General features: G+C 44.7%; 1 protein-coding gene across 3 annotated transcripts in view; it reads right to left on the bottom strand.

The window, feature by feature from the left end:
- Window positions 1-12,640, bottom strand: part of LOC126298664 (PDZ domain-containing protein 8) — a 209,634-nt gene that overhangs the window by 75,184 nt on the left and 121,810 nt on the right. For all 3 annotated transcript variants that reach the window (XM_049990091.1, XM_049990090.1, XM_049990089.1), the window contains one exon: window positions 1,328-1,439. In XM_049990091.1, coding sequence (XP_049846048.1) covers window positions 1,328-1,439 — 112 coding nt within the window. The remainder of the gene's footprint in view (window positions 1-1,327; window positions 1,440-12,640) is intronic.

The raw sequence follows: 12,640 nt of genomic DNA, 5'->3' as shown, positions 1-12,640 counted from the left end.
CTAAATGGACATAATTTATCTATAGTGCTGTCTCCATTTGTCCATTTTATCACTGTTTATCTTTCTCTTCACACTGATTGACCCGTTGTTAACGGTCCCATGCTAATCTGTCCAGCCTTAGCGGGTTTCTATAGACTTGTTCCTGACATTTGGTCAAATCACAGTTACAGTATTTACTGTCACAAAAGATGGAATAACTCTCATACTACTTACAACTGCAGAATAGATGTCTCTAAAACAAAAACAATGTGTCATTATTGGCTGGCAGATCTCAGGATTATTGAAGATTATTGAGCACACGCACACAAACATACACTACTCCATCATCTATTTCACTCTACCAAGGGCGCCTCTTTCGCATGATTTGGGTAGTTGTTGCCATTGTTAGGCTCATCAGTATTTCAGATGTGTAAATTTTCTGTCCAAGACATCCTTTGATGACACCACTTGTGAGTCATGACAGAGTTTTTCTTATTTCTTCCTCCGCATCCTTACTTTCACTTCTTACATTATCTTTCTTTTTCTACCAACTTTTTACCAACATTGACCCTTGTTTTTCTTTTTTTAAATTTATATTTCCTGTTTTCACTTCACTTATGTCCCTGTACCCTCTTTACTAATGCCTCCATCCATTACTTGTTTTTACTTGAATTTTATTTTACTTACCCCAAAATCTTTTACTATGCTTTCTGTCATAACACAGTTGTAGCCTGCCAGGTTCTTGAATATTCACAGTCTTATTCTTACTCTACTCAAGCCTGCAGAGTTAGAATCTCAATCTCTCTCTCTCTCTCTCTCTCTCTCTCTCTCTCTCTCTCTCTCTCTCTCTCTCACACACACACACACACACACACACACACACTCATTCTGCTTTCATCTTCCCCTTTTCTTCCTATGATTAATAGTAATACTTGCTCATTAACATTTTTTTATTATTCTTCATACCATTATGCTTTCAGCACGACCCCAACATTAGACCTGTCAGACTCGATACAAAGTACCTATTACCTCCTACTCCAGTCTATAACACTATCAGTAGCCCAAACTCACTATTCCAGAGGGAAAAAATAAACAATATTCCTTTCCTTTCAATTTCTCATCGAGGAACAGATGCTAGTTTGGTATGTAGCCAATTTATACATCTTTAAATGATTTTATTTTTGGCTGTTATTTCATGAAGCATACTGTAACATATACCACAGAAAAAGATATTAACTCCTTTGTATTCAAAAGTGGGAATTTGGCAGAAGGGAACATCTGAATCATGTTACATACAGAAATGTGCAGGTGTTTAAAAAATTAAGTTAGTAGTAGACAGATAGCAAACCTGGAACTGAAGCAGGATTTGACACACTGCTATCACTCTGCTCAGACAGCTTCCGATGACGCAGACCTTCGCTGTTCTTGCGCTGGTCTGGAAGTTTTAATGTATCCAGTTCCTGCAGAGTAAAAACTTTTTCCAGGCCAAAATCATCTTTCAGGGCATAGTACATCACACAATTTTGTAATATCAAGGATGGAATGCAACAATATAATGAAAAGGATAGTTGCTACTGACCATGTAACGGAGACACTGAGTCAAAGGCCCAACAAAAAGACTGTCACACAGTTAGGTTTTGGCCAACAAGGTCTTTCTTAAAATTACACACACACACACACACACACACACATAAGGAGGAGGCTGGGGCAGGGAGAGGGAGGGACAGCAGGGTGAGGGTCGGGGACTGTAAAGTGCTGCTGGGGGTGTGCAGGGATGCGGTGGAGAGTGGGGCAGATAGGTGCAGTTGGGAGGTTGGACAGAGGGTGGGGGAGAAAGGGGGGCGGATTAGTAGAAAATAAGAGAAGTAAAAAGACTGGGGGGGGGGGGGGGTTAGTGGAAAAGGATGGAAGTAAAAAGACTGGGGGAGTTGATGAATTAGAGGGCTGTGTAGTGCTGGGATGGGAACAGGGAAGGGGCTTGACGGGTAAGGTAACCTCACGAAGGTTGAGACCAGGAGGGTTACAGGAATATAGGATATATTGCAGGGTGAGTCCTCACCTGCGTAATTCAGGAAAGCTGGTATTGGCTGGAAGGATCCAGATGGCACTGGCTGTGAAGCACTCATTGAAATGAAGGACATCGTTTTGGGTGGTGTACTCAGCAACAGGGGGTCCAGTTGTTTCTTGGCCACAGTTTGTTAGTGGTCATTCATGCGGACAGACAAGTTGTTGGTTGTCATACCCACGTAGAATGAAGCACGATGGTTGCAGCTTTGCATGTAGATCATATTACTGGTTTCACAGGTAGCTCTGCTGTTGATGGGATAGGTGATATTTGTGACTATACTGCTGTAGGTGGTGGTGGGAGGATGTACAGGACATGTCTTCCATACAGCCTCGCCATCTGTAGTGTTGAGTGGTCCCTCTCAAAATATACCAAGGATCTCGCTAAAGCCTTTACAGATCGTAATTACTTTCCCAAACTTGCACAAAAAATGATCTCTCATGCCTTATCTTTTCAGTCACCCAACACATCCCAAACCCCACCTTCCAGCCACAGAGGAGCATTCCCCTCATGACTCAGTACCACCCAAGACTGGAGCAACTGAATTATATTCTCCAACATGGTTTCAACTACCTCTTGTCATGCCCTGAAATGAGAAATGTCATGTCCACTATCCTTCCTACTCCTGCCACACTGGTGTTCTGCTGCCCACCAAACCTACACAATACCCTCATCCATTCCTACAAAACCCCTGTTCCCAACCCTTTGCCACATGGCTCATATCCCTGTCTAATTTTGCAAAATGCCTTGATGGTCGAAAGCTAACTGTGTGACAGTCTTTTTGTTGTGCCTTTCTGCAACAGCATCTCTGCTATATGAGGAGTAGCAACCACCCTTTTCATTATATTGCTACAATTACAATTTTGTAATATTCACTCAATATGTGCTGTGTGTAGCATATGTAGCAAGCTATACAAGGATCACAATGAAAATTTTTGAGAAAGTACTGCATATTTCATGTTTTACATAAAACTATTTTCACATCTTCTCAAAAATCTCTTCCTTGAGTTGAATGAACTAATGTATACAACATCCACAGTGTAAAGGCACCAGAATATGTTTAGGAATACTTTCTGGACAGGCACACACACTTTTTCAATTAAAGCCAAAGCTGGCAGATGGTTTTACCCCACCCTCAATGAAACGCAAAATACATCATATTGAATCATGTCTTGGTGCAATGATGCATACAAAATCGTCTCAATTTGAGACTTAGTGTTTTAGTCACCCAGTAAGTAGTCAAATATTCAAGTTGCTAGAACATCAGTTGACAACAATTTGCGTTTGGTAATCTACAGGTTCTTCTGGGAAGTACAGGAAGGCATAGAGAGAGGTGGTGGGTTGGTTTGAAAGGGGAGAGAGGGACCAAATTGCTAGCTCATCGGTCCCTCATCCCACTTAAATTAATTCTCCAAGGGTGGGAGTAAAACAATCAGGAGATACAAACCACAACTGGAAGAAAGCAAAAAACCATAGAAATAACAGAAGGGCAACAAACACTAAACTGAACAAAATTGGACAAGAAAACCACACAGAGACGCAAGAAAGAGGGAGAAGAGATTAAAACAAGAAAGCAGATTACCATGGCTGCCTGACCATGAGAATAAAAAGGAGAATCCAGCCACTCTGAAACACATTAAAATGTCTATCCTAAAAGCACTATGGTGGAGAGCACAGAGGGACAAAGGATGTGTGCTAAAATTTAGATCAAATGATAAAACCCACAATCATGAATAAAACATAAAACTAAAGCTGCTGTTGAGGCATTGCTGGGAAAGTTAAAAGTCCGCTGCAGAGTGGCTAAAAGTGGGCAGTCCAGCAAGAGGTGGACAACTGTCATTTGTGAGCCATAGCGACACTGAGATGGATCATCACGACGGAGGAGGTAACCATGAGTTAGCCACGTATGGCCAATGTGGAGCCAACAAAGGACAATTGGTTCCCTGCGAAAAGTCTGCAGGGAAGACTTCCACACATTCAAAGTCTCCTTAATGACATGCAGTTTGTTTTGCGTACTGTTATGCCATTCCATCTCCCAAAGCCGAAAAACCTTGTGGCATAACACAGAGCGCAGGTCAGTTTCAGAGATGTCCATCTCCAGAAGCAGTTTCTGGGTAACCTCTTTGGCCAGCCTGTCAGCAAGTCAGTTGCCTGGGATTCTGACGTGTCCTGGGATCCACACAAACACCGCTGAACTCCAGGGAAGAGATGAACTCCTGGATGGTAACTACCAAAGGATGGAGGATGGTGAGGGTAGCACTTGTCAATAGCTTGTAAGCTGCTCACGGGGTCAGAACAGAGAAGAAATGACTCACCAGAACAGGAACGGGTGTACTGAAGTGCACAAGATATGGCCACAAGCTCTGCAGTGAATACACTGTAGCCAACGGGAAAGGAATGCTGTTCAATATGGCCTCTGTGGACATAGGCGAAGGCAACATCACTATCAGCCATTGAGTCATTGGTGTAAACAACTTCAGAGCCCCGGAAAACGTCAAGGATCAAGGGGAAGTGAAAGCAGAGAGCCGTTTGGTTAACAGAGTCCTTAGGTCCATGCAAAGGGTCCAGACAAAGCTTAAGGTGAGGTGTACACCATGGAGGTGTACATGAATGGACCTCAAGTAGAAGTGGTAAAGGGAAGGACTCCAGTTCAGACAGGAGGGATCGCATGCAAGCTGCAATCGTTAGCCTTGACCTGGGGCACCAATGCGGGAGATGGGACTGCTGCGGCTGGGGAAAAGGAGACGGTAATTCGGATGCTCAGGAGAACTACGAATGTGTGCAACATAACTGGCGAGCAGTTGTGCATGTCGGATCTGCAATGAAGGGCTCTGGCCTCCACCAGGACACTGGTCACCGGACTCATTCCAAAAAAGGTCCTGTCGCTAGGGGTCGAGTAAATGCAACACTGAGGGTGCCACCAATCCGTAAACCAGCCTGTCATAGTCACGGTGGTATTGAACAAGGGCTCTGTAGAGTTGCAGCAGCACAGAGTGATCTGCACACCCGTTGGTGTTGCTCAGTCAGTGGAGGGCATTACGTGCTGCCAGCACTTCCGCTTAAGTTGACGAAGGGGAGGTAACCAAGTCAATCAGGCATTGAAAACTGGTTCTAAGAATCGATATATCTCCACTACAGTGAGTGGATCATCATTAAGGTAAAGTTCTGTTTCCAGATGAATGGTACGATGCCGACACAAGTGCATGACGTACGACTTCGCAGCTGAAAACCGGAAACCGTGGGCTAGAGCCCATGACTGTGCCTTGTGAATGGCTCCCTGTAGGCACCACTCAGCAACACCAGTATTGGAGAAGCAGTACGAAATGCAGAAGTCATCCCCATACAGAGAAGGTGAGACCGACAGCTCTACAGCTGCTGCTACACCATTAATAGCCACTAAAAATAGACACACTCTCAATACAGAGCCCTGTGGGACACAATTCTCCTGGATATGGGGGAGGGACTATAGGAGGCACCAAATTGGGCACAGAAGATACAAAGGGACAGAAAGTTTTGGATAAATATCGGTAGTGGGCCCCGGAGACCCCACTCATACAATGTGGTGAGGATATGATGTCGCCAGGTCGTGTCATATGCTTTATGTAAGTAAAAAAAGATGACATACAGGTGTTGGTGTCCGGAATAGGCTGCTCGGATGGCAGACTTGAGGGACACAAGATTATTTATCAGTGGTAGAGCAACCTTGGTGGAAGCCACCCTGACATTGAGCCAGTATAGCATGTGACTCCAGGACCCAACCCAACTGCTGGCACACCATATGTTTCAGCAGCTTACAAAGAACATTGGTAAGGCTAATGGGCTGATAGTTATCCACATCAAGCAGGTTTTTACTGGGTTTCAGCACCAGAATGATGGTGCTCTCCCACAATTGTGATGGAAAGACGCCATTGCACCAGATCTGGTTGAAGATGACGAGGAGATGTCACTTGTAGTTGGACGAAAGATGTTTAATCCTCTGACTGTGCATCTTATACGGCCCAGCAGCTGTGTCGGGGCAATGTGCAAGGGCGCTGAGACGCTCTCACTCTGTAAATGGGGCATTATAGGGTTCACTGTGGCATATAGTGAACGAGAGGACTTTCTGTTCCATCCACCATTTGTGGGTGCAAAAGCCTAGGGGGTAATTCTCTGACACAGAGGCTCGAGCATAGTGTTCTGCAAAGTGCTCGCAAGCGCGTTTGCATAGGTGGATAACACGTCATTGATGTTGAAACCAGGGACACCTGTTGGGCTCTGGTATCCAAAAACATCTGAATTTCGTCCAGACATGGGAAGGTGACGTATGGCACCCAATGGTTGCCACGTGCCTCTCCCAACACTCCCATTTCTGTCAATTTATAATTTGGCGAGTACTGGCATGGAGCCACATAAAAGCTAGTAAGTGCTCTAGGGAAGAGTGCCACTTATGTCACTGTAGAGCTCGTCGATGCTCTGTAAATGCCTCAGCGACTTCTGGCGACCTCCAAGGGACTGTGTTTCACTGGGGGATCTCTAAAGAATGAGGGATTGCGTTGGTCGCTGCAGAAACAATGGTTATAGTGACCTTCTCAACCACAACATCGATGGCACCATGTGGGGGAGATTCAACAGTGACTGCAGGAGTGAAGGCTACCCAGTCTGACTTGTTTAAAGCCCATCTGAGTAGGCGTCCATAGGCATGATGGCAGGGGAGTGACAAGAAGATGGGGAAGTGGTCACTACCACACAGGTCGTCATGAGCTCTCCTGTGGATAGATGGGACAAGGCCAGGACTGCAGATCGAGAGATCAATGGCTGAATATGTGCCATGTGGCACACTGGCATGTGTGTGTGTGTGTGTGTGTGTGTGTGTGTGTGTGTGTGTGTGTGTGTGTTGGGGGGGGGGGGGGGGGGGCAGTATTTAAGAGGCAGAGGTCGAACTGAAACAGTAAAGTTTCACCATATCTGCCTCAGCCAGAAAGCACGGTGCCACCCCACAAGGGGTTATGAACATTAAAATCTCCCAGAAGTAGGAAAGGTTTAGGGAATGGATCAGTCAGTGCAGCCAAAGTATTCAGGGGTACAGCACCATCTGAACGGAGATAAACATTGCAGACAGTTATTTCCTGTGTTGTCCTTATCCTGACAGCCACAGATTCAAGAGAGATATGAAGGGGCACAGGTTCACTGCATACCGAGTTCAGAACATGGGCGCAAACTCTACCCAACACTCTATTATAGTCGCTGCGGTTCTTGTAATATCCCCTATAGCTGCAAAGGCAGGGGTCTGCATTGCTGGGAACCATGTTTCCTGGAGGACAATGCAGAAAGCAGGTGTGAGGTTTAAGAGTTGCCAGAGCTCAGCCAGGTGGTGAAAAAAACTGCTGCAATTCCACTGGAGGGTGAAGTGCTCGAGCGATTGGGAAGGCATGAAACACTCAATGAGTCTCTCTATGCCTGAGGGTCACCTGCTGCCACCAGATGAGTACCTGTGCGATCAACATCCATTGCATCTGAGAGTCCAGAGACATCTAGGGCCTCAGCTGACGCCAGAATCTCCACTTCATCCTCAGACGCAGTAGCGGTGGTACGGGTGTCACTGCAATGTCTGGGTTTTTGGCGGTCTTCCTCTTTTTGGTTTTCTCTCGCTGCACCTTTGGCTATTCTGGCTGGGAGGACTTCACTGAGTCGGTCTCAGAGACTGAGGAGGACCATGAAGCCCTATGAACAGCTACCTGTGGCTGCTTCAGACACTGGCAGGTGTCCGCTGGTAGGAACATTGGCAGGGAGTGAACCAAGGGACTCTTTCCTAGTGAGAGGAACCGAAGATGATGTACGCTTCTCTGGCTGAGAAGTGGGGACTGATGTCCCCGATGGTTGAGGGGGGGGGGGGGGGGGGGGGGGCTGTTGCTCCCAAAGTAAGCGGTGGAGGAACAACAGAGAGGGAAATGCCCCCCACCATTAAAGGGACAGGTGGAGACTGGCGGCTCTGAGAGCCAACTGCACGCGGTGGAACGGAAGGTGCTAGAACTGTTGTCATAGAGGCAGTGTAAGTGAATGTCATACGCACAGGATGTAGCCTCTCATATTTTTGCATAGCCTCAGTGTAGGTCAGTTGGACCAGGATCTTATATTCCATGTTTTTCCTCTCTTTCTGTAAGATCCTGCACTCTGGCAAGCAAAGTGAATGATGCTCTCTGGAGATGGCACAAACAGGAGGTGGGGCACATGGAGTACTCGGATGTGATGGACGTCCATAATCTCAACATGTGATGGTGGAAGTACAGCGGGAAGACACATAGCTGAACTTCCAGTTCTTAAAGCACCACACTGGGGGAGCGATATATGGCTTGACATCACAATGGTAGACTATCACCTTGACCTTCTCGGGTAATGTGTCATCCTCAAAGGCCAAGATGAAGGAACCAGTGGCAATCTAATTATCCCTCAGATCCAGATGGAAGCTCTGGACAAAATGAACTCCTCTCCGCTCTAAATAGGTGCACAGCTCATAATCAGACTTCAAAAGAAGGTCTCTGTGGAATATAATATCCTGGACCATATTTAAGCTCTTATGGGGTGTGATGGTAACACGTACATCCCTCAACTTGTCACAAGTGAGTAATGCCCATGACTGGGCAGAGGATGATGTTCTTATCAAGACTGACCCTGACCGCATTTTGGACAAGCCCTCTACCTCCCCAAACTTGGCCTTTAAATGCTCCACAACAAACTGAAGCTTCACTGACATGAAAGATTCCCCATTAACTCTCGTACATACGAGGTACTGGGGCGAATAAGCTATGCTGCCATCCTTAGCCTGGCATTTCTACCATGGTGTGGCCAGGGAGGGAAATGATTTGGGGTCGTATTTCTTAGCATTGAAGTTAGACTTTGACCACTTAGAGACTGCTGGTGGTGGACCACCAGCAAGAAATGACGTACTATTCTTCATGGCATGTCATCTGCCCTGATACCACCCAGTCCGATACAGGGGCCCTCCCCATGGGTGCCATCCAGCCTCAGCAAGGGCCACCTGGCAGGGAGTTAACAGCGCAGGCATCAGCAGAACGATTCCTGTGTAGCTGTGTAGTCAGGGGGCTACAAACAGCAGGGTACATGGTGGTCTCATCACAATGGACTGGCTACCATGCTGGATATGAGGTGCAAAGAAGTCCACAGACATCATCAGCACAGAAAACGACACTGCATAGTGGATGGAGGAAAACGCATCCAGGAAGGCGTCCTCCCCCAAGAGATAGATAATGAGCAAGACTGCAATGAGAAAGTGGTCTAAAGATCTATATCCACGATGGACATGATACACCACGTAAGGTGCCCTTCCCCAATTGGCTCACTATTCAGGAAAATTTTGAAAAATGGTGGCTAAACCCTACAGGGGACCATCAGATGAAGGTCAAAACATGTGAGACTCCTTTTAGTGACCTTTTACGACAGGCAGGAAAACCTCGGGCATATTGTAACCCCCCCGACCCACAGGGGGGGGGGGGGGGGGGAGGGGTATGTAGAGGGATGGAAGGAGAGGGAGGGGTGGAGGAAGAGGGGGAGAGAGAGATGGAGATGGAGATAGAGGGGGAGGGGGAGGGGGAGGGGGAGAGAGGGGGGGGGAGGAGTTACTACTGACTTATTATCTGCAAAAATGATTGAGACACAGGGCCCATTTGTAAACAAAGAAATTGCCCATCACATTGTTGCCAACATTCCCAACTCTCATCACTTTGGTTTGGTAAACTCACAGTCTGTTGCCAACTGTGTTTTGATCTTCCTGACATGGAGAATCATTGAAAGATCTTAAAAATAGATGTCAAATCAATTATAAGAGTACACTGAAAGTGTAATAAGTGCACAGGATGTCTGTCAATCATTTGCCACATTTAAAGTGTTTTCTCAGACTAAGACTATTCCTAGCCGCCTGAAAAGGTTGTTTTCTTTAGAAGAATTTCTTTTGTGGCTAGCTTAATTCCACAAATAAAATACCATGGCCATCACAAGAGAATAATTCCAAAGGTGAAATGTAATTGATAAAGGCTCACAATCACATGATTTTTTGAGGGCAAATGTAATTCCAGTTTATCAATTTTGCTGAAACAAACTGAACATGAATATTTCAAAAGCTGCATAAATGTAACTATTCCACAGACCAAATTGACACTTAGGCTTATACTGTACAACACAAATCAGTTCTAGAAAAAATAAATTTACTGATATCAATAACAATTTCCCCCTCATTCTCCTGTGCTAATGTAAGAAAGACTATAAACAAAAAAATGTACCTATTATATGATACACAAGGAATAAAACACGCAGATATTTTAGCTTCATAGACCACCTAGTCAGTACCACCACCACCTTTCTCCGTGTTGCTATCTACTGTTTTGTATTGTATAAATAAAACTGTGTGATCCAGGAAGAGAAGTGTTAGTAAGAAATAGTGTTTAACATTGCAATTGATGAGGAAACATCCAATCCAATACTGAGAAAAAGTAGCAGTCACATGTCTTGAGCCACGTATTCAATTAAGTTTACCCAAGAGAAGTGAAAGAGGGGAGGAGGAATTTCCATAAAAAGGAAGCACATATTTTAAGCTCTAAACATTTAGGAATAGTTGCTGGAACAGCATTTGGTAGTGTTCTGTGCACAACATGGTTACAGCCACTTCCTTCACCAAAGCAAGTTGGGAGAGGTTTTCTGCAGTCAGGTCACGTTTTATTATTATGTACCTATAGCCACATTTTTTCTAGTCACACATAATCTCACACGAAAGAAAGAAATTCTGCCTGGGTTAAATTTATGTAAAATCTTTGTCACCTATACTAGGTAACAATGAAACCACAGAAGACTGAAGTAGACAGTAGTTTGCAAATAAAGAGTTAGTTTATGCAGTCTACTTTATCCACGTTCTATTTCATTGTTATCTCTTATACAAAACTCATACTTTTTTCTATTTTTAAGTGGTAAGACACTTATGTTTCATGTGTGTCATGTACAATGACAAACATTTAAAGCACCCTTTTTTATATTTCTTAATTTAATAACCTCTAAATCGATTTTTTTCACATCAAACAGTTTCTGGTGTATAAATTCCATTCCAACAAAATGATTTTCTTTCATGCCATGGACACTTGTTTTAAACTTTTGGGAATATTCTCATTGATGTGTGTAATATGGCAAGTTCATATTACATAATAATCTGTTTTTGTCCTTTTGGACCATACTCTCTTCATTACCTCATAGCAATATGCGCCAGTGACTTAATATTCTTAAAGCATGTGTACAATATAACATTCTTAAGAATTATAATACATTGGAAATACTGTTGCACAACACTGCAAATATGGTCATATGTTTTTATGAGGTTTTTCCTGGTATATTCACTCTGTAACATCAGTAGGCAGCTGTTTCAAGTCATCACCTGATGATCACACAACTTCGGCAGGTTTCTGCTAGCATCTGCTTCAGCATTACACCGTCAGGGACCTGCATTTCAGTGGAATCATCATTCAACAACCATGACTGTTACAGAAATCTGAGATGTCACTTCAGCATTACGAAGGAGTGACTACATGACATCTGGGCCATCCACATAACAACATGCTGGGTCAAAGTGTGTACAAACAGCATCTGTAGGGAGGGCTACCACTGTGGGACCTAAGATAGCATCACTGCTCAATCACCATATGCCAGTAAAGTCATCAGCATTAGTCAATATCATTTAACATGGCCACCTGCCATACAGTCCTGTATCTAATACAATAAGGGTGAGTGGCTAATTGAGACCCTACTCGCCACCACCTGCTTAGCAACTACTGTTGCTGGATGCTGCTAGACAGACATCAGAAGATAGAGTTTGTACCCAAGATGACACCACATTCACTGCGATATTGTGATGGGCCAGCTAGTGACACCACCAACCCACCAACCATGTGGCTGTGAAGCACTGCTGCATTGCCAACACTCACTCAATGATCAGCTGACATTGGGCTGTCTGCCTAGCATGAAAGCTCCTCTCTGAGCCACACTACAGTGTTTACACCCATGGCCATGGATCTGGAGCATTGCTGTGCAGTGTTCAAATCTAATAAATGTACATGGTTTACACCATGAGCATAGCTGAATTGGCTCCTGCTCCTCACCAGTGAAATTGTATGTACCAGAAGAGGAGGTCAGAATGGCAACTCTGACAATTCTACACCTGCTCCCCCAACCTCCAATGGGAGTACTCTACCTGACACTGCCAACTTGGCTACAGTTTGGTGTCAGAAGAGATAGTGGGGGTACACTAATGACAGTGAAACTGATGCAGCTTAGCTTCTGGCTAAATTGTCCCTCAGATCACTATTTAATTTCTTCTTAACTACCCTGATTACTTCCAAGCAGTTTAAACCCTTTGTTGCATAAGTGGACCCCATGCAGGGCAATTTGATACCCCATTTACCAATTTCCCATTCTTTGTTTGGCTATGAAAATTCAGATGAAAACCTTTGGTGCATTTTATAAGGAGCCACATTTTCATTACACTCAAACATTCGGCCAAAAACATGAGCCACTGCTACACTTGTTAGTGATACTGTGCACTTGCCATGTGACCATGAAGCA

The sequence above is a fragment of the Schistocerca gregaria genome, chromosome X (genome assembly GCF_023897955.1).
Source record: "Schistocerca gregaria isolate iqSchGreg1 chromosome X, iqSchGreg1.2, whole genome shotgun sequence".
NCBI lineage: Eukaryota > Metazoa > Arthropoda > Insecta > Orthoptera > Acrididae > Schistocerca > Schistocerca gregaria.
This window is presented reverse-complemented; position numbering and strand designations above follow the sequence as displayed.